At 30.7% G+C, this 22,668-nt stretch overlaps 1 protein-coding gene across 2 annotated transcripts; it reads left to right on the forward strand.

The window, feature by feature from the left end:
• The first annotated feature begins 13,945 nt into the window (after window positions 1-13,945).
• Window positions 13,946-22,226, forward strand: LOC132755077 (GTP-binding protein REM 1-like). Of its 2 annotated transcripts, none has more exons than XM_060745873.1 (5): window positions 13,946-14,103; window positions 14,655-15,320; window positions 19,268-19,356; window positions 20,523-20,706; window positions 21,332-22,226. In XM_060745873.1, the coding sequence occupies exons 2-5, from the start codon at window positions 14,657-14,659 to the stop codon at window positions 21,607-21,609; spliced, it is 1,215 nt and encodes a 404-aa protein (XP_060601856.1). In that variant the 5' UTR covers window positions 13,946-14,103; window positions 14,655-14,656; the 3' UTR covers window positions 21,610-22,226. The 2 variants fall into 2 exon arrangements, with proteins under 2 accessions (XP_060601856.1, XP_060601857.1); XM_060745874.1 differs by lacking the exon at window positions 13,946-14,103 and adding an exon at window positions 14,129-14,264.
• The last annotated feature ends 442 nt before the right edge of the window (window positions 22,227-22,668 follow it).

Raw genomic sequence — 22,668 nt, forward strand, 5'->3', positions numbered from 1 at the left:
GCGCGCACAAGGCCAGTTTCATAAATATATAGCCAAATCATTCAATCAACGCATGCGTAAATAAATAGTATACACAAATTATATGAATCGACCCAAAAGGTTATGAAATACAATCCTGACTTGATCTAATATTAGAATACGACGGATGGCTGTTTCACGCTTATTTTCGTCTTCATTCTATGAAGCATAACTTTTACGCAGTGAATCAAGACAGACTTTGTTCTATTTTTCGCTTTTAATGTCATTCAGCTATCTATTAATACACAGAAATCTCGCTGTTATTTCCTGTTGTTTCGATAATCATATTTATTTTCAGTGTTCAAATGAATTTTCGCATATAGTTTAGCCATATAAATATTCAGTAAGAAACAAATAGATATACTTGCAGGGCACAATTAGTGAGTTTATCATATTGTTTTATTCAAATATTGTAATGTAGCTGTTGGAAAATGTAACTCCCATGACTTTAACAGGTTTCTTCGCTGAAAATTGTACCAGATTTGGAATATACATTTACCTTTCAACGTATAGATCATGACAAACTAAATGTCGTTGCGAAATATATTTTCAAGTCAACATTTAATTTAAAGCATTCAACATTCAAAATGAAACAAATATTTATAACTTTAAAACTTTTTGTATTCTTAAATACAGTTAATATTGTCGCAGGTTTGTATTCAATTTGGAACAATTTAGTTGGTGGTCTATACTGAAGTGAAGAAATCTCGACACACATTTAAGATTATTAAGATGGCGCAAATAAACCTGAAATAAACATGTTCCGTGCTTTTTAGCTAATTAATCTGGATGTCTGGATTTGCATTATCTGATTAAATAATTATTCTTTTTCCAAAAAAAAAGAAAGAAACATGTTGCGTTTCAAATGTTGTCCAGTTTAAACTGGAATACAAAAATGCATTGAAAAATAATTTTACAGATTTGATACTGGGCAATCATGTGCAAGGTGTGTGATTGATTTTGCATTATTGATTATCATCCAATACAAACCTGATAAAACAGAGTATAATGTGTTTACTTATATTTTATGCTTTTCAGTGGATTACTGATTTATCCGTGAAAATTATATTTGATAATTTCACAGTGAAAATTATCATAATATATTATCACACTTTTCAATGACGAAACTACTTTTTTTTAAGATAATCCCCATGTAGTACCTCAATTTTATTTTTACTGACAATGTCAGGCTGTTTAAAGAAAAGCAAAGCACTGATTTATTTTGTTTTGATAATCCCCGCAGAAATTTCGATTTAAACATAAAATAGAAATGAGAACAGATATAACGCAACTTGCTGAAAAGACATTTCATTCTAACAAAGTGCTGATTTCACATCTATAAATTCTCATATCACGATGTGGTGTTACAATTCATTCGATTCTGTTACCATGGTCAACGATCCTCTGTTTTTTATCTTATTTGGATTACAGCATCTAATTTTCTTCTCCAGCCATCTTAATTGTGATGTGTGTCACAGATGATACGAGGTTTGTACATGTACAGTGTGTGTTTGTTTGTATTTTTAAATGGCGAATGATTTAGACAATCTGTACAAGAAAGGAGACGACCTGTGCAATTTTTCACACTTTTAAAGGTTCTATAAAGGGACACCAAGAATTTTTGAAATAACACGACTTGAAATATTTTTTAAAATTTGTGAACTAATTGATATTGGTCTAAACAAATTTGAAGATTATTTCCTCAAATCGTTTAGTCTGCTTTTTGTATCAGCTCATTTTGTATATTCGATATTCATTAAATTTAAGAGCCCCACGCAATAATGATTATACAACAACAGACAACAAAATGTAAACATATTGCCCTTCAGTTAGTTAGACATTTGAATGATAAGAAAATGTAAATGTCAATATATTTTTCTCACTTCATGAATAGTTTATGACGCATGTAGTTCTATCTTGATAATCTATGAAGATAAGTCGTCATCTTTAACTACGTGTATCGCAAATATTTTAACAGGTTTTTAAATAATTGTGGATTCCATACTGAATATATTAAATGTTACAGCATGAAGCAATCTTCATTCTGTTATGTTTTCACATTATTTTCACATTATTCAACAAATCTTATGCGGAAACCCCTCGCATTTAATATTCTAATTGTCACATTCTTGAAAATACGGCGAAAACAAAAAAACAAAAACAACGTCTTGACATCTCTACTTAAAACAAAAGTATCTGATGCCTTATTGGTCTTTGTTCATAAAACAGACGGAAAATCAGCACTGATTATTATGAAAAAAATATTCATTTGAATATCGACACATTCTCTGCTCATATGGCAACAAACAAAACTTGCAATAAAAGAATATTTTATTAACTGATATGATGGATGTTTCTTTCGTTAAAATAACAACGTTATGCTATTTTGTGTCTTTTATTTTCTTTCAAATATTTTATCAAAGAAACGGCAAAGGTTGTCATTATATTCCTATATGTATGTCTATTTTAACGTAGTCGATCGTTTTACAAGGATATTGTGATTTTATATCTTATTTTTTTAATCTTTGGATAGAACTGAAATGTACACTGTGGTAATATATTTATTTATCATTATTCAAAACGATACGATATTCAAATAATTTAATGCGTTGCACAAAAAAATAATTTCTAGTCTTAAAGCAACATACCTCCAAAATATTTTAAAAAATCAAACTTGAGAAAAAAGTTCTAAAATTTTAGAATTTGTAAAAAGAGTCAAGTTCAAGTAATAGTTTACATGTTCTGTGCGATTAATAGCTGATCTTTCAGTTTTCTACTGTGATATTAACGCAGTAAGGGCTATTTATGCATATTTTGACCACTTTTTGGTTATTAACGTTGGTTGTAATTGGCATTGAAAATGTGTAAATTGCTTCCTTTTGATTACTTCACAATATTAAAGATTCAGATACCTTAACTTTTCAGAATTTCATGAAAATTAGCGTGAATCTGGAGGCGTGCCGTTTTTATTTCGGGAAACGATATTTTCCGATGCATATTTGTAGGTGTTCTAAACTTTAGTAAGCAATGCTACGTTACCATTAAATCATACATTTTGAACATAATTTATTCCCGCAACGTGAATAATATGTTACGATGACAAGTAAGATGCTGATGTTTTTAAATATTTTCACATATTGCAGGATCGATTTCATAGGGATTTAACACATAAGCTGTCATGTATCAAACCACGAAAAGCAACACAATTATTGCTGTTTCTGGAAATCACTTAGCTATCAATAATAATTTTGGCCAAAGGCTTAGCAGTACTTGTTGAACACACACTTTTCTAAAAAAGAAATAAGTGGCATGCGTACAAACAAATGGCCTGCGTCATTTAGTTTAACGGAAGTTTAAACACTGTTTAAGTTTCTAAATACGAATTTTATATTAAGATGATGTACTATTGACGGCTAAAGAAGATATTTGGCGAATTTTCATATGGCAAACTTATGTAATTATAAGTGGGTTCTGAATTAAAAACAGTTAAGTATGTATCTTGATGTTTAAAAAATAGCATATACCTGCTGCGGTATATCAGTCTGCTTTTAATTAAGCGAGTGTCGATTATCAAAATCGGTTGACAGAGATTAAAACTCTTTTAGATATTTATATATTTTTCAATCTGATTATCATTTCAACTCCTGTCATCACGGTTTTATATAAAGTGAAAACCGGAATCTATAAAAAATATTGCAAGCTTAGCTTGATTGAGCCTTTCGTGAATGGAAGTTCTTATAGTAAGCTATCATCTATGCTCCATAGCAACGACTGTGCTGTTGCGGTAATCATTGAGTATCATTACAAAATTTTCAATATAAAACGACAAGTTAAATATGCAGTAAATGTATAGATTTTGTCGATAAATTGTATTTTTTCTCATGTTTTGTGTTCTGTTAAAAAAACCAAACAATTATCACAAAAAATGAGACTTTGTGTCTTCTAATCATTCTTAGCTCCTTATCAACTAAAGACAAATGATGTTTGTTAACAATCAATGGCTTTAGTTAAGATAATTTCCCATCCCGAGATAACGTAACAGCACTGATAAATTATTATTCTGTTGACTTGGAAAATCGATAGTCTCACTTCATTAAGAAAATAAATGCATGGTCAAGAAACAAAGAAGACAAAGGTAACTTTTTAGGTTGACTTTTATTGACGTGTTTGATGATCGGTGATGAAATTGACAAATCAGCAAAGACGACCCCCTTTTTATGCAACCTTGATATTGATTTGCTTTTTTCAGAATATTATTATATGAGATTTTCATTGCCCTCCATAAAGAAAAGTTATTCTTGGACATTCTAATGATAAAATGTTGTGAAATTTGTCATAGTAAAATAAATTTTTTATGTCTACATTGTCTGCTTAAATAGTTGATGTGCATATCTTTCACAAACAACTCTGCGTTCATCTCATATGCAATACCATCATTATTTACAATGTAGGTTCAAGTCTCGGTTATCAAGTGACCTTTTCATCAGCAATTCAACGTTTTCGCTTCGACAAAAGCAACCGAACCTGTTCTGTTATTATCGGTATTGCCTTAAATAGTAACATAATTAGTTATGTGATGTTTTTGTTATGCCTATATGACTGAAATACTTTTGGGAAAAGGCGTAAAATGAAACAAAAAAAAACAAACAAATGTTATGTTATCAAAATTGCATATAAGTACTTGTTTGGTTTGTGGTACGTAAAAGTTACTTTGTTTGTGCTTACCAATTTAGCAAGAAATGTTTATATTTGCCTTTTGCTTAGGATAAATGCAAAAATATTGTATTTTATTGTTTTAATGAATACAATATAACATCATAATAATTATCGCCTTAATTTTGGTTCATAAAAAATAGCTTACAAAAAGTTGCAGTAGACGAAATTGATATAAAAAAATTAAAATTATCGACATTTTTGATACTAGCTTCCATCTTTTAAGACGCTCAAAACGAAAACTCATCTAACACATTCCTGACAAATCATACAACAACATATTTTGTCAACGAACAGGGTCGGCAATTTTCATATCAGTCCGTTGTTTTCATGAAGGGTTCTCTAATAGCTTAGACTATAATAACATCTGATTCTTTTTTTGTTACAATACTTATACTTTTAACTTAACGATTTGATTTAATTTTTTACTAAATTATTATTCTTATATTGTGCTCTTGCGATGTTAATGTTTGCTCAATTTATGTCTTGTATGCACAATGTATTAACTGCCAATGTAAAATTCTATTACTCAATTGTTCACGGTGATGCAATCTACAAAGATCTTCATGATTTGAATGTAAGTAACACAAGTTTTCATAAACAATGCTTACGTGGTAACATAACATGATTGTTGAGGACGCATAATACCACAATACCTTACCCATTGCCTGCTTGCAGAAACACATTCTATCCATGCGACCAGTGCAGATCAAGATCATTCAGCACATAGATACCGTCGGATCATAGTCAGTACGGTACGCTACTCCGTAAGTATATATTTTGAAATGTTCCCGAAAAATGACTTATGTTTTTTGCCAGACAGATAGATGGATAAGTTCATTCAGGATATCAAGTGTTGTATGTGTTTGCCAGTAAGCAAGCATAAATGATCTTAATAAAAAAACTTTAATATAAATCACCTTTACTTTAGTCAAATTCATTTTAAAAGAAAGGAAAACAATAAAACAAGGTATAAACAGCAGACTGTAGAGCGATTTAATTGAAAGCGTCAATGACTGATTGTTCCATTTAAGTCTTTTGTCAAATTTTACAGTTATTTGCTTGCCTAATCAAACAAATTTATTAAATATAAGATAATACAGTCGATGTCCTAGAGAAACATTTTTTGTACTTTATTTAATGTTTAAATATAAATATTCAATAGTCTCGAATGGCTTATAAAACAAGGAAGGATATAATAACCGTGTTTTATCACGTCAATAGATCAATTTTCCTTTGCATTTTTTGCGTCATAAAATCATTTTATTACTTATTTCAGACGTCTCTATGAAATTTTTATCAACGTTGTCTGGCGAAAAACGATCACAAACCACATTAAAGATTGTTTAAAATAATGTAAATCTGTCTCTGCCTGAGGCTTCTAAGCTACATAAAATTTGTCATACGATCGCAAAAAGTATTGGCGTTACCCAAGATAAAACAATACAAATCATATTTACGAAATCATAAAATCATCTAACGTTTTGTTTTCAAATGATTGTAAGAACAATAGCAGCTTTAATTGACTACGCCATCTTGTTTATTCTTTTTTTCCGTACGCCTGATATTTCGGTGTACAAAGGACACAAGACAGTCCTAGATAATCAGTATAGTTCGATTTGCCAGCACTTTATGTCAGTGCAAACGACTGCAAACTGGCTGGTTCTCTCATAAATAACATCCCTATTTTTGTGCTGTGTTTCAAGGTAATGATGAACGAGTATGTATGTAGTTTTTTTCTTATTTGAATGTCTTCTTGGCACTAGGAACTTTCACAATGACTCATCGCTTTTACTAAGATGCCAAAAGTTAAAACATGAGTTTCTTCAAACAATATGATAATGAATAGAGATATTTTAAGTGTCCTTAACCCTCGAAACCGGCAATGTGTAATGGTCGTAAAGATGTCTCCGATTAAATCAAAAACAACAAAAAAAAAGAAAACGATATGAGTGGTAGACCTCATGTGAATGCAAAAAAATAAACGTATTTATTTCGGTACACCTGTTACATTTAGTTGTTACATTATGTGCTGCACCAAATAATGAATACCCACTTGAAGCTATGAATAATGTGCAATAAATCTAATGCAGCTTTGGATAGCAGAATAGCCTTCAAGGTGAGACTCTTAAATAATGAGAAGAACCGTCTGTTTCTTATATTGTATTCTGGAATGTCAAAACACGGATATCCTTCTCTGATAATATACAAAGTGTTTAGCTACTTATATTTGCACTTTTAGTAGAGCCGTACTTTGTAAAGCAAATGAATCAATCAATCATAAAAGCTTTAAGGATTCTTTATGATATCATGTTGACTGAGTCTCAATACAATACGGTTTTATGTAAATTCAAGATTTAGATATACATACAGTACAGAGCTGCACACTTACCTCCAGTTGAGGAACCACAGTTGTAATAACCCAAGCATTAGATTCAAAATTCGAATCCAAAATATATTGTTGTACGAACTAAGAAGTACTTTCTTAGACGTGATTTTAAACTGTTAACAGCCCTGTGTAAGACAAATCGCGTTTTTAATGACGTTTTTAATGACGTCGTCTTTTCCACGCGCAATCAATGTATGTTGACATTTCGCCCTGAATAAGTAGTAAATTCTTATTATTTTTCGTGATTTCTTCTAGCAAAGAACTTCTAGCTGCCTATCAACAATAACTAGTATGCGGAATCTAGACAGAACCTCGCTATCGCCGTAAATAGTCACCCTGTACCGTCTGCTGGCGTTAGATTATTGTTATCTGTCTCACTTTCTTTGCAATTACTAACAGAACTTCTGTTTTTTATATTTTGACAACGACTTTGAATTAAAATATTCTGGCTTTATTTATATTTTCTTGTTTTAATTAACCTTCTTAATTTTCAAAAAGATGGCATTACTCTTACAGTATAAGTTCTCAGTGTGTTCCGTTTAAAAGATAGTGTGGTAAGGTTTAAGTCTATATAAGCCCTCCTTGCTTTATGGCATGCAATAAAAAGAAAACAAAAACAAAAAAAACGATATCATCAAGAATGGAACGGAATACCAATAATTTTAAGAGGAAATGATCCAATTGGTCCTTAAAACGTAATTTAACTGTTGGATATATTATAATCTCAAATCAAATGCTATGTCAACTTTATGTTACAAAAATATTATATTCGTGTGCATGTATAATGCTGATTTGGAAGAAAAATACTGGTAATGGCAAGAAAATAATTGGTCTTGGCAAGAAAATTTAAAGTATCAAAATATATTTACATGTAGTTTCAATGTTTACGATATTTACCACCCTTGCAAAATATAGCAGCCATGTTAAGGGTCAATATTCTGTATAACGTAATTGTAAATGTATGAATAAAATCGGTATGAACTGCTGATTGAGATGAATTGTCAAATTCTTTTAACATCTTTGAATATATTATATAATATGTATTATAGTGCAAATGTGTAAAGGTTTTATATCAGTGTTCATGAATATGATAGAATTATGAGAGATATTTATCTTACCTTACGCATATGATATTCTTGGAATGTCCCAAACAATGACAGCCAAGGGAGGTAATACTTATGGTGTAAAAATATCTTTAGATAACAGATTAATCAATAATCAAGATTAAATAGATACAAACTGATTTTAAATCGACAAGTAAGCAAGCTCTTGCAAATATAGATGTGGTTTTGTAATTTACTGAATCATTTATTTATTTATCTATCAAGCGAGTGAATGAACAATGTTTCATAATTACAAGATCACCTTAGGCAAAACTATTTCACAATTGTTGAGTAAATATTTCAGTAACATCAATATGTGATGATTCAAACAAAGGAATAATATGCTCACATAATTACTGTGATATTATTGGTGCAATGTTTAAAACATTATCTCACCGGCTATTGTGAAAATTATATTTTATAATTTCACAGTGGCTGTGAAATTATCAAAATATAATTTGACTGTCTGCTGAACAATATATGTATCATATAAAGCATTTTAGTGTTTTGTAATGATGTTCTTGTATTTACGAGAAACGAGTAATGTTAATCACATATAGTTAACGCTACACCTCTTCATGAAGATATACATCCACACATAATCAATTAACTAAAAAGATGATACGGTTCTGATTAATAAATTTCTTGCTTCGACACTTAAATGAGAAGTTTAAATTAATATTGATATTGCGCCAAAATATTTTTCCGTCGGTGAATACACTTTGCTATTTTACGGTCGTTATCGCTACTTAGACTTGCACTTTTATCCGGACTTATTCTATGTATACTAGAAATGTATATTGTAAGCAAAGTGAAAAAATCTTTTAAAAACGTATTAACGTATCTATGCTGTCTTTGAAGTCAATTTTTATTTACACTTACGATGTCAATCGACCTTAAAATTATTGAATTGCTTTTAAAAGAACCAAAATCTAAGGATTAATATATTTTATTATGATACCGAAATTAACATTTTAATGTTATCAATAGTAAAGTTTGAGTCTTGTCCATGTAATACGCGGATATTGCCCGGCATTCCATCGGCTGTTTATCAATCTTGGACACAAACGAAGTATAGCCTGCGACCCGGTTCAGGAAGAGAAACAACGGCGCTTACAGTTATGTACATAAAGCCAGGAACAATTCTTCACAAATAATATGTTTCGGAGTCTGCAATCTTAACTTTAATCAGATTTGATAGAAAATGAGATTTGTTTCTTTTGTCTGAAAGGTTTTAAGAAAGCTAGATACCTCATTTGTGTTACTACGTTGGCAGTTTTTTTTTAAATTTAAATTGGACTTGGACGGATCAAGCGGGAAGCTGCTCGTGACCCCAGTGTCCGTGGAAACAGCGATAAATAATATTTTGCTTACCGAGTTGTCTTACTTCTAGATGTACATAGTTTGCATCAAACGTTTGCTTACTCTTTTTATTTTCATATTTCTCCTTTCTTTTAAATAATTATTTTTATAGACTCTTTAAAACATACAATTGCTATATAACTATACGCCCTTGATACATCAACTTATAGGTGACTACTTTTTATAACACTGTCTTACGATTTTGTCGTTGAATATATTATTTAACTTGTAATATCATTGATTTGAGTAATGTTTATTTGTATATATTCCGGAAACAAAAATGTGCTTAAAACCAAAAGAGAAAAGGCCATGCAAATCAAAAGTACACTCATATCGACCTTAAAATTAAATTGCACATGTTATCATGAACTGTATATTACAGAAGCACATTAACTTGTAACATATTACGGTTCGTATAGAAAACCTTAATCAATGTTTAAAACGTTATTACAACAATACGTTACGGTTTTTACACAAGAGTATTTTAACATCACTGGAAGCAATTGTTTAAATAAACATTTATCGTAGTTCTACGCTAAATTTGTAAATTGATTTTACCAGTGGTTGAATGATTATTGTGAAATATTATACACTCACTTTCATAGAAGTAAAATAAATGACTCATTTATTTAACGATGCATATTGGCCAGCTTTATTAACCGAAACTAACTTAGACATTACAAATAGATTATTACATATGTGTTGTTAATTTATCAAAGGGTTTTTTATGTTTACTTTACAAATGATATTACGAGACTGATATTTTCTATAAATGACACTTACGAATAGCATCTTATTCCAGATAGGTTTAAAGAATAGTAACGTATGCACCAGAAAATATTTTATTTTTATCTCTCTAACGTTTTATTTTTGATGTTTTATAGAGATAAAAAAAAATGTTACTCTTTAAATAAATTACCTGAACAATCTTTCTATTTCCTTTAGCTGCATTTTGGCAATTAGTACAATTAAAGTGCCTGGGATTTTTGTATGTAAGTCAGAATATTTCTTTGTTTACATTCTGCTACTTTTATGTCAAATTGCACAGTAAGCGCTTCTTTTTTAAAGGAAACAAGCAGTTTATATGCTATTAAATATTGTTTAAATGTTTCAAACCCAAGTTTTGCCATTTCTTAGGACGTAAACAGTACTTTCTATTGTCTGATAAAGGAAGGAAACAAGCAAAAACAAGTAAGCTGGCCATTTTAAACACTTTTTTCAAAATCAATCAACATGTGGATAACATATTTAAATAGTTACGGACGATAAAAGTAAAGGTTTACATCATTTTACATTATTTTGCTGTGAGATGTTTCCTCACTGTTAATCACCAGTAACAAACGATAAATCTTTATTTTTTGTCATGTTAGTCTTTATATGAGCCTGACATGTGTAAACGTTTATGTTGTTGTTGGTTTGTCTTTTTCTGTCGGTTCTCATTTCCATTAAAAAAAACTTGTTAAAGTCAATTTGTTAATAATCTCTTGTCCCTGATAATCATGTTTACCGAGATGACGTGAATCACCCTTAAAGTGGATTTGTCTACAATTGCCACATTTTTATACTCCAAATATAATTGATAAAAGCGATAGACACTTAACACTAAGTCTTGTATTCCATTTTCTAATGAAAACTGTTGATGAGTAAGAACGAATATTGATATGATGAATTATAATATTTTGTTCTAGAACACTGTATTATATGCTATGCATGTCTATAAATATGTAATATCGTATCATGTATCTCACACTTACCAACAACTTTCATCAAATCAAACGTGCTATAATATAAAAACATTGTACCACATAGGTTTGTGGGTAATAGTAAAAATATCATCCCGAGGATAATATTTCTTTAGAAAAATAGACCATGTGACAGGATTTAACACTGTTAATAAATACTGATACGTACACTGTAACAGTAAAACATTCTTAGTCACATGGTACACTTTCATTAACAGTATAAACAGCTCCCTGTGGCCTTTGTGAAATTAACATTACATAAAAAGGTGAGGGGTAATAATAAATACTATCAATATAATTGTTTAAAGATTATACATTGCAAACCTTCAATCACGGACCAATTCATTCAATTGTATTTCTAAAATGAAAAAGGCATAAGCTTATTATCAATAATTAATTTATTAATTTAACATAAATTGCTCCGAAGTTTATCATCTAACGTTAGTGTTCCACCTAAATTGGATAAGACCAATACGTGAACGCACTGTACTCATCTAGTAATAAATGTCATAATTCCTTTGGAAGTTTTATAAGTAAAGTGAATGACTCGTTTTTTTGTTATTTAACAACGCGTGCTAGTAATCTTGCTAAACTGATGTTTATTTCGAGATTATAAAGTATAAACTCATGTATACAGGCCGATGATTTATCAATCAATTATGGCTTACAGACTCATCAATCGGCTTACAAGTAAGAGCTATATTTTCTATAGTATAAACTTGTTATGCCAGATTTGTTTAACTATATTGATTACACAACAACCCAAAGAAATAAAATTACCAAGACTGTTAAACAATATTTTAAATAACTGACATATTAACAACGTATTTAAATGTACAAAACTGTAGGTTACATTAATTTAGTTAAAAAACTGTTTAAAACATTTGCTGTATTTCGTTCAGCAAACTGCCGTTTAATTTAAAAGGGAAAGTTTTTATTCAACGTAACGACAACAAACGATCTTGAAAATATCCAAGAAAAGACAATTGTTTTCTGATGACCTTTTCTTTTTGATTTGCAAATATATTTTGTAAAGAATGTGGTAATATTCTCAAAGATATACATTGATACGGGATGATGGCATATCATTTTTTCTGCAGGTAATTCGTGTCTTTTTAGCCTCTTAAAAACAAATGCTTACAATGAATTTGAATTATTTTCTCATCATAGCACTGACAAAGTGCTGCTGTCTGAATCGGATAATTGGATTTCGCGGCGATCTTTGAAGGATACAATGTCTTAATTGTATAATAATCAGACCTATTTGAAAAAGTCATACATATATTGTAAAAAGAACACTTGTGATATAATTGATGGTTGATTTGAATGGAACAAAAGCAAAGAAATAAATGAATAAATTATTTGAAATAAATAAAAAATTTAAAACATAACGAATAGTATGTAACAATTATGTCCATCGACCAATGGGCGTTTCTCGATACAATCCTTCTATAAGCGGTTTCAATAAACCCATTTTGTTAAGTGAAAACTATCATACTGTGGCTGTTTATTGCTTATCAATGGGATATTGTAAATAAAACAAAAAATCTTAAACAAATATTGATAACGTTTCTCTGTGACATATTACAAGTATGTACTTGTAGAAATTAATTTGAGCCGCGTCACGACAAAACCAACATAGCGCGTTTGCGACCAGCATGGATCCAGACCAGCCTGTGCATCCACGCAGACTGATCAGGATCCATGCTGTTCGCTATCAGTTTCTCTACTTATAATAGAGATGGTAAGCGAACAGCATGGATCCTGATCAGACTGCGCGGATGCGCAGGCTGGTCTGGATCCATGCTGGTCGCAAACCCATCGTGACACGGCTCATTTATCGAATGGTCTATAAACTTGTATATGGCCTCTTTATTTTAAATTACCTGATAAAAGTTACTTCAGGTCACGTGGGAGCACCTTGACTACTTTTGTTTAAAACATCATATACATGTAAGTGGTTTTCATAACCATCCTGTACAGTCACTTTTTTTCGCGTGTTTGTTTTCAACTTTTATAAATAAATAAATAAATAAATAAATAAATAAATAAAATGCATAAATAAATGAAAAAATAAGTAAGAAATTAAGATAATTAAATATAGTTATTAATAAACTAGCTATAAATTAGTACATGAACGAATCATTCAATCAACCAATCAATTAATTAATCAATCTATTAATTAATCAGTCAATATTTTGATAAAAATATCACTTAATCAGTAAACAAATGCATAAATGATTATCAAATGATAAAGAATGCAAAAAGTAAAATAATCAATAAAACTTGATCAGAAAAAAATGAATATACGAGTATAAGTAATGATAATATATATAAAATAATAAAATACAAGCTGAATGATATTATAGGAAGAACATATGAGTAACGCCTATAAGATAACGTCAAAACGTCTTTTTATCTGTTCATTCGATCATGCACACATGTTCAGGGAGAAAACATGAATCATTAGGTACATATTTTATTTCTTGGACAAACTACATACAAAGCAGTACAAACATGAATCACAAACAATTCGCAGCACCTGTTTACGTTTACCTGAGCACTGTTAATGTCAGCTGTAAAGTTTTTTTCAGTGACACCGGTTGTCTCATTCAGAGCAAAAACAATAAGACAACATTTCCCGATACCACGTGGTGAACGCTGGCTGAAGTCTGTTTATAAAGAGAGCGCTTGTAGATGATAAACCATTGGAAAAACATAGCAGTGTCTTGGTGTAAAGGGATTTATATTTTCTGAAGCGTTATATTGATTCCAGGTAGTACGTTCATAAATCGGAGTTCTGTGAGGAAATAGCATCATGTTATTAAGATATTAGAATCTCTAATATAAAGATTAAGAAATGTGCTGTGAATGGATTGCTTAAATAACTCAGATTTGTTTGTAATTTTTTTGCGAAAAAGAATGTAAAAATATCGCGTAGGTATTATGAAATAATTAAATGAAGGAGATACACATATTTCTTTAATAAACGTAACTAGTTTAAAATGTCATCAAATAACTGATTGCAATAATTTCATTTAAAAAGAAAAAAAAACACATTAAAATACATATACGAAATTGCAATACTATGTATATATATTTTTTATTATACTGTTTATATTTGTATCTTCAGTAAATTATCAGAAATATATGAATTGGCACAGTGCCATTATAATATTTTCATAGTTATTGCGTTGCGTGGGAAACTTAGGTTTACCAATGACATTTACAAGGTTTCGAGTTTTTTTTTCAAATACGTTTTGGAAATTGCTATGGTTTGTGGTTGTACAAAATACATTTTATAATATTTACGTTTTTTTATTCTAGATATGACAAAGGAAATAGTTATGGAAAAAGAAGAAGTAGAGCGGAAATTTAGTGTGCCTAAAATATGTCATGATTTCGAGGCGGAAGAAAGTAAACCTTCCGAAAGTAATAAACTTTTACAAAGAAGAAAGATGATAAATTCTGAAATTCCAAACTTAAATACCCTCAACCTTAACACAAATGCTCATGGTCGTTCTTGCTCATTCCGTAACAGACCGCGACCGAAACTTTTAGATGTTGATCTTGACCGACCAAGGAGGAGTAGTTTACCTTCACCCGCAACAAATCACCATCTTTCCGTCTCTTTTGAGGACATTGACAGAAGAGTTTCCTCCCAACAACCTTTACAGAGAGTAAGGTCATTTAAGACCACTTCTAAGGGTGGAATTGTCAACAGAGGCGATTCCTTTAAACGAAGTTCAAACAGTGTTAATTCTACAGGAAGTGCTATAGTTAACGTTGATAAAGCAGGTAATGCTGTACCTGTAAACAGACAAAGGGCAAATAGTACACATTCTAAAGAAAGTGCAAACGGTGACAGTATTGCCTCATCGATAGAGACACAAGTTTACAAAGTTGCAATGCTCGGAGACAAGGGTGTCGGAAAAACATCATTGACCAATCAATTTATGACATCAGAATTTGTTGCATTTGAAAATGACCAAGGTAAATAATTTTTTGCTTTCCTTTATATCGTAGGTACATAATTCTGCAGTAGTGAAAAGTATTTATGAAACAAAGGATAAATATTAGTATATAGTCTTAATCAAATGTAATTTTCAACAATCACCATGAATTTATAAGAAACCCTCTTATTTGTTGTACAAAAGTTCGGTCTTATATATTACTTTGTCCACTGGTTATCACTCGCGTATTCATAGCACCTTAAATAAAAATATCAACTGCCCAACAAAATAGATAACAGAGCTTCTAGCAATAAGACATTAGAGGCAATATTCGTAGGTCATTTCATTAAATGTATAGACTTACGGAGAATTCTCATCATTTTTATACTGTTATCATTAACTTATCTAATACATATTAAGTTAAAACCCCAACTGTTCCTAAGCAAAAAAACAATGCATACACATTATAAGAACATTAGGGAAAAAATCATTAGACGATGCAGATCCTTGTTATAGTTTTAATAATGATGATAAACCCATAAAAAAAACACAACAAAAAACAACTAAGTAATAATATTATCAAAAAAATATTTAATTTAATACTTTCGAATGCTATATCCATTGTGTTAATTAATTTTAGAAACACTTTTTTAAAATCTTTAGATAAATAACCCAATATGACTCCAAACACATCGCATTGTATGACAATCCAGTTATGTCAATACTAACATTTTTATATTTACAGAGTCATGAACTTTATTGAAAACGTTTGATGTTAGAAACATTTAAATTGATCCAATGAGGCAAAGTAAATATAGCGTCTGGTTAAAAGTTCGATAGTGAATACCAGCTATAACGTCATGAGCTAAGTAGTATAATTGCTTCGCAATTTCTCCGCACTCAAAGAGAAAATCAGGGGTCTATTGGAAGTATGTTTATTCTAGGGAGGTTATTCAAAACTTGAATCAATTATGTTCCTTGGCTATTATTATTGAAAGTGAAAGTAAAACCCTGATTCAAGTGTGTCAAGCACGTGTGTCTTGCTATTGTTACATTGTTACATTGAAATAAACAATGATAAAAATGTAGAAATTTGACACTAATTAGAATAAACGTATTATTAAAATAAAGTCATTCTATTACAATGCGTTATGATTACATATATCTTATAATGATAACGTCCATCAAACTTAAAAGCTTATTTATCTTGAATGTTTACCCTCCTAATTATACAGTTTCTTTGTAACATATAATAATTAAAACATCATGCCCATTGTGAATTTACTTAACTTTATCAACCTCCAATCATATGACGGTACTCATGTCACTCAAGTTGTTTTCAACGATATTCTCAGATAATAATATAAGATATTTTTTATCATGAAACCGGTGGCATAACAATTTTAGAACAAGAAAAGCATCCAGAGTGTCTTGAACTGCTGTGTATCCACTCTGTAGGACATAATTTCAATTTTATCTGTCATGCGACGAAGAAATAATCATTTATTATCTAAATGATAAACATATGAAAGCCGCATTAGGTGTAAGATTTTTTTCTTTTGCAGACACATATACCTGATGTAAAAATTGTTTCTCTTACATATGAAAAGGTCGTGATGTATATTTTCTAATAATTTAACAATCATCATTTGTATTTGCAAATGTTTTGATAAATTTCTAACACTTATCATTCAGTCCTGCAAAAGTAGAAATAACCATGAAATGTTAAAAAGTCGTTAATGAGTTAAGGTAGCCACAAAAACAGTTTTAGAAAGTAAAAGCTTTATTTGATTAAGTTTGTCCACGGACTGTATTGGTAAGTCTAAACTACAGTCTATTTTCCACCTTGCGCCGACTAGACAAAGAAAATCAAATTGCCATAGAGTTATACTAACTGCTTCTTAATTTTATCAAAAGCATCATAATAATCTGTGAAATTGAAATAAGCTTTCTTTTGCGTGCAAAGATGTCAGGAAATTGTTATATAATAAGTGACTAGAAAATAAACAAAGTTTGTTGGCTTGGCGAAACGTAAACACATAAATTGTTTATTTTCCAACGCTAATTAATTCCTTTCTGTTTGTTATGAAGTAAAGTTATCAATCAATTCTTCAATTTCGAACATTAATACCCATAAAACGAATTTCTTTCAAAGTTTAATACTTAATATTATATGGCTCTATCGAATTTCCTTTCAGATTAATACATCGTAAAGTGTATAACAATTAAACATTTCAATTTCAGCTCATTATTACAGTATACACCAACGTAATAGAATATGTAAAAGTGCCAGGTGACCATAGTTTCATTTAATTATTTATTTGATTTTCAATGAGTTCTATCGAAGTTAAAGGCATGTTCATTAAATTCAGCAAAAATGTCATTGTGTCATGAAATGCCTTGAATTATTCAAAAGCATTGCATTGTCATATCGATCAGAATTTAATCAGTTAAAACAGTATATTCATGTGCAACTACATTTACATATCTTTTAGAACATTACAATTCAAAACATGCCGCTTTGGAATAAGACAATGATATCTGTTTTATCTATAGTAACGTACTTGGCTTTCGATCGCAAATACCGAATAACTAAATGACATGTGCCAGGATCATATTGTAATATTTTTATTGTCCTTAATCACTATACGCTACCTGTACACTGTGCATATTATCCATACAACTAAAGCTATTCTCCGACACTGCTACATCATGATGTACTGCTTTTCATAGAGCACCGGAGGAGAAAAATAAAACATAACAAAAAATAATACGCCGATTTGAATACTATATCTTAAATGTCTACTGTCTGAGAGTGATCTTAACCTAAAAATAGAAATGAGTAAATTTTTCTCCCTGTTCTTCAGATGTTCATACCTTTGGCATTAATCACAGAAACACTTTGAAAGATACATAGGTTCCGTATATATCTACTCCAGATACCTTATCACTATCTTGTGTAGATAATCTTTCATCTAAAGTTCCTCTCGCTGATTTTTAAGATAAGAAACAAAATCTTATGTCATCTTATCGTAAACTGTTTCCATAACATTCTTTAACATGAGCTCATTTTCCACACGAGACTCATACACTCGCACATTGAAATTATTTTGCTATAAAAGTGTTCATATTCACGCGTATGAATAAAGTTCTTTGAAGTTATAAAGTAGTTGTACATTTTGGCATTTTGATTTTATCTGTATTTGAAAAATAAGGAATATATGCATTCCAATACATTTTTCCTCTTTTCTAAATTTTGTATTTGTGATAATTTGTTTTGCATGTGGGATGTGTAAGGAGGCATTTGATATATTTATTTTACAAAAACGTATCAGCAATGCCTTTAAATTCTGGTATTTGTGAAATATTTTATACTTATGTTTTTTTAAACAATTCCACGTCGTATCATTAAATCGCTATTTTGGTTACATTGGTTGATCAACTAATTGGATATCAAATAATAATTGGACATTTAGAATCTACAACAATGTCATATATCATCATGGAGAGATTTCTATAGCATTTACTTATAATATACGATACCAACATCTCATTTTACATTCATTTCATTATAATGTATGATTTTGTCCTTAAGGTTCGTCGTGTTTAATATTTTTATTGCTAACACAATTCAATATTGATGTCACGTGATCTCTCATTATAACCATATGTCACAGATCATTGAAAGACAATTACTCTTTATATCGTAGACTATTGATTTAAAAAAAAATCTATATAGATAAAATATATCAAAATAAAATGAAATCAGTGATCAAAAAGTTATGGCGCTATGCACAGAACACAGCCCGTGATTTCATCTCCGCCACATCAGCTAGATACTTTGTAGGGCACCGAACCTTAAATGGGACACGACACAAATGTAGAGAAATGAGGGAAGGGGTGTACCAATAACTGTAACAATTAAAAGTAAAAAAATAATAAAAAAGCTTGTATCAATTCTATTTTACTTTTGTCTTCTTTTTTCAGATGAGTCCGAATCAGACAGACATGTTACTGTTTTGTTAAACTCAGAAGAGTCTACGTTAGAAATTATCGATAGACTATTAGATAACCAGGTATGCTTTTCTATAGGTGTAGCTTTTTCATCGAGTGAGACACTGACTTTTCTTAATACATGAATATGCTTAGGAATGTTGTCTGCAATGTCGTTCAATATAGAACGACATACCATGCCGACTTGATAACTGCGTTTGAAAGTCATATTTACATTGACCTTAACAATAATTGTACAGAGGTCCTGCAAGTATTTGGCGCCTATCTACATATTTTATACAATAACAATCATACCTGATCACACTTGTGTTCTTGATGTGCGAAAGGTATTCAGCAAGATGTAGGAATGTTGATCTTCCCATCTAGAAAATAATGCGCAGAAAGACACAGGGGTTTTTGCCCTAGTGCGTTGACATGTACACTAAATAGTGTCCTGTTCTCATAGCTAAAACCTGTAACGGAACGATGAGTACGACTACAAATTAACGATACTACTTCGAACACCAACCAAAAAACAAGATTTTAAAACCCTTCGTGTGGCCAACTGCGTTAGAATAGTTTCAGTAGGCATGTACTCGGAAAGAATATGGAACGGTTTGAATGATAAATAGTAAAATGGAACATTCAATATTTCTTAACGTTTACATTATGAAATACTTTGTATGAATACTGCTTCAATCCAAATGAGAATTTATTGATTATCATAAGTTGCAGTAAGTCTGTATCATGGCAAATTCCAGAAAAAAATCATCGCTTTGCGCGATTTGTCTAAACTATCATATCTATATATTATAAAATGGCACAACGCATTACTTTTCATAACATAATCTACATATTGTGCTATTGGTATTTTCAAGCTGTAACTATTAATCAGGCTGTTTTGAAAACACGATACTGTTGAATGTATATAACTTAAATAATGATTAAACTCGTTTAAAACTGTTATGTCATTATGATCTTAATATTACAATTTGCATTAATAGGATATGTATAACATGTATATTTAAATGAATTGATTTGAATAGAATTAATGATTTTTCACATGAAAATAAACTTCAATGAAAACTTAAAACTGTATTATTTCATTCAGAAATACAAAGTTTTGGCTCAAAAGCCGTCATCTGTTATAGTAGTATACGAGGTTTGAATATAGTAAATTATAAAATTGTACATTGTTCATAGGAATTGTTGAATTGCTCTGAAAGTCACAAATATCATATCTTTTCAGGAGCTCAGTGACCAGTGCTTTGACGCATTTGCAGTTGTATATTCCATGACAGACCGTGCTAGCTACCAAGTAGCTGTAGACCATTTGTACAACATTCGACACGAGCTGTCCATTAAAGACAAACCAACCATTCTAATAGCAAATAAGATAGATCTTGTACGAAAACGAAAAGTTTCGAAAGAAGGTATAGTATTTCTTTAATATTTTAGTGACAGTCCCGATGAGTAATTCAGTAGTAGTATTTCTAATTTAAAATCGCGATTTGATTTAGAGTAGATTATACAGATTTTAGTTTAGTTCGATTGCTCAGGAAACATTTTGCTGATAACAATACTTTCGTATCAATGTTTGGAAACTAAGCAAAGACTTTAAAGTTTCTTGCTTAAAGAATCACAGAAAACACCTGACGGGGTTTTCAAGAACCCATGCGACAAGCGACACTTAAATTACTAGTTCAATGCGTTAACCACTCTGCCGTGCCGCTACTAGTTCATATTTGTAGTCTTTCCATCCGACGGTTGTGTTTGTTTTTATCTTATTTAAAATCACACTAACACTGTGAAGGTCAAAAGTGGCAGTCCAGCATAACTTTTGGAGGAAGACCTCAGGCGCCCCTTCGTGCATTATTCCAGGCACAAGCGTGCACTTTGGTAGAATCACCGATCACTGAAAGATAGATGTGTAGGTATACGAAATACCAATGAAGACAAATTTATTATGGCAAAGTCAGGCTAGTTTTAATCGGACAAAATGATAACAACGTACACTTTGGGTATCACAGTGTTTGATTAATTTCCTTACATTTTCAGAAGCGAGAGCAGTAGCCAAACAATACGACAGCAAGTATGCGGAAACTTCGGCTGCTCTAAATCATCATGTTGATGAGTTACTTGTCGGTATTCTAAGTCAGATAAGGCTTACCAACACGCCTGACATGCGTATGGAACGCCCGGATTTCGAAGCGATATCTAAAAATAAACTTGGTAAATGTGCGTTACCTGGACCTAAAAGGTTGTTGAACTTTATATTCAAGAAAAATCATTGTAAAACCTCTGCTTATGAAATAGAAAATCTGTTCACACGCTAACCAACGGGCATAATATGTCGTCTTTATGTCGTACCTTCAGACGAAACACTATCACAGAAAGGAAATGGTTTCCTGGAGTCCTATTTACAACGAGTTAATACTTCTTTGGTATAATACACAACGAGTTAGTTTACAATCTCGTGAATTGAATTCCTTTGATTCTTGAATAGTGATGTTACTCTCAGAGTGCTATTATGTAATTTTGTACAGGCGGGATTAACATGTTATTATATTTTATCTCTGTGTGGATTTTTCTAACCTATACGATCTGAAAACTGTAAATTTTATCATCATGATGTATGCTTCAAGACTTAATTCTCAATGTGTTTGATATATCATGTGTGACGAGTTTAAGCTAGGAGTTCAACTTAAACGTAAATGCCTACAAATGGTACGCCATTTGGGGGTACTGTTATAAGGAGTTTATTATTTAGATATATATCCTACTGTTTTATAACCATTATCAAGAAAGTATGATAGAAGGTCGGGGACAAACTATAAGGGTTGCAATAAAATAGAATAACTGTATATGTTTACCATGATTTAATAATCACTTTCAAATAAATAATCTTTTATTTTTGTTTTACCTACAAATATTAATAAAATATTTCAAAGAGCATTATTTTGTTCTTTTAACGGTTGTTTCTTCTTAACATGTACCTAGTACATGAATGATGCCAGAGTTCTTGGTACGTATCATTGCAAGAACAAAGTTTGCAAATGTCCAAAATAATTTCTATAACACCGATTATATAAGACAATATTTGAAGAGAAATTCTCAGACAATCACAGACCGGTGCTATGAATTTGCAACAGATTTCTCCACGCATTAGAATTTTCTTCAAATCTGCTTTCAAACATATTTTGAAAATAATTCACGAATGTTTACATTCTGTATAAAAACATGAAGCTTAACGATTGCTTTAAATTCATGCCATGCAAAGTAACTCTATATATTGATGCATGTTTTTATATAATTATAATTGGCAAATACATGTGTCATGACTTGAAATGTTTTATAACTTCTGATGCATAATCAAAATTGCACTTTATTTTCAA

This window comes from Ruditapes philippinarum, unplaced genomic scaffold, assembly GCF_026571515.1.
Source record: "Ruditapes philippinarum isolate M1 unplaced genomic scaffold, ASM2657151v2 ctg268_1_1_1_1, whole genome shotgun sequence".
In the NCBI taxonomy this organism is placed as follows: Eukaryota; Metazoa; Mollusca; class Bivalvia; order Venerida; family Veneridae; genus Ruditapes; species Ruditapes philippinarum.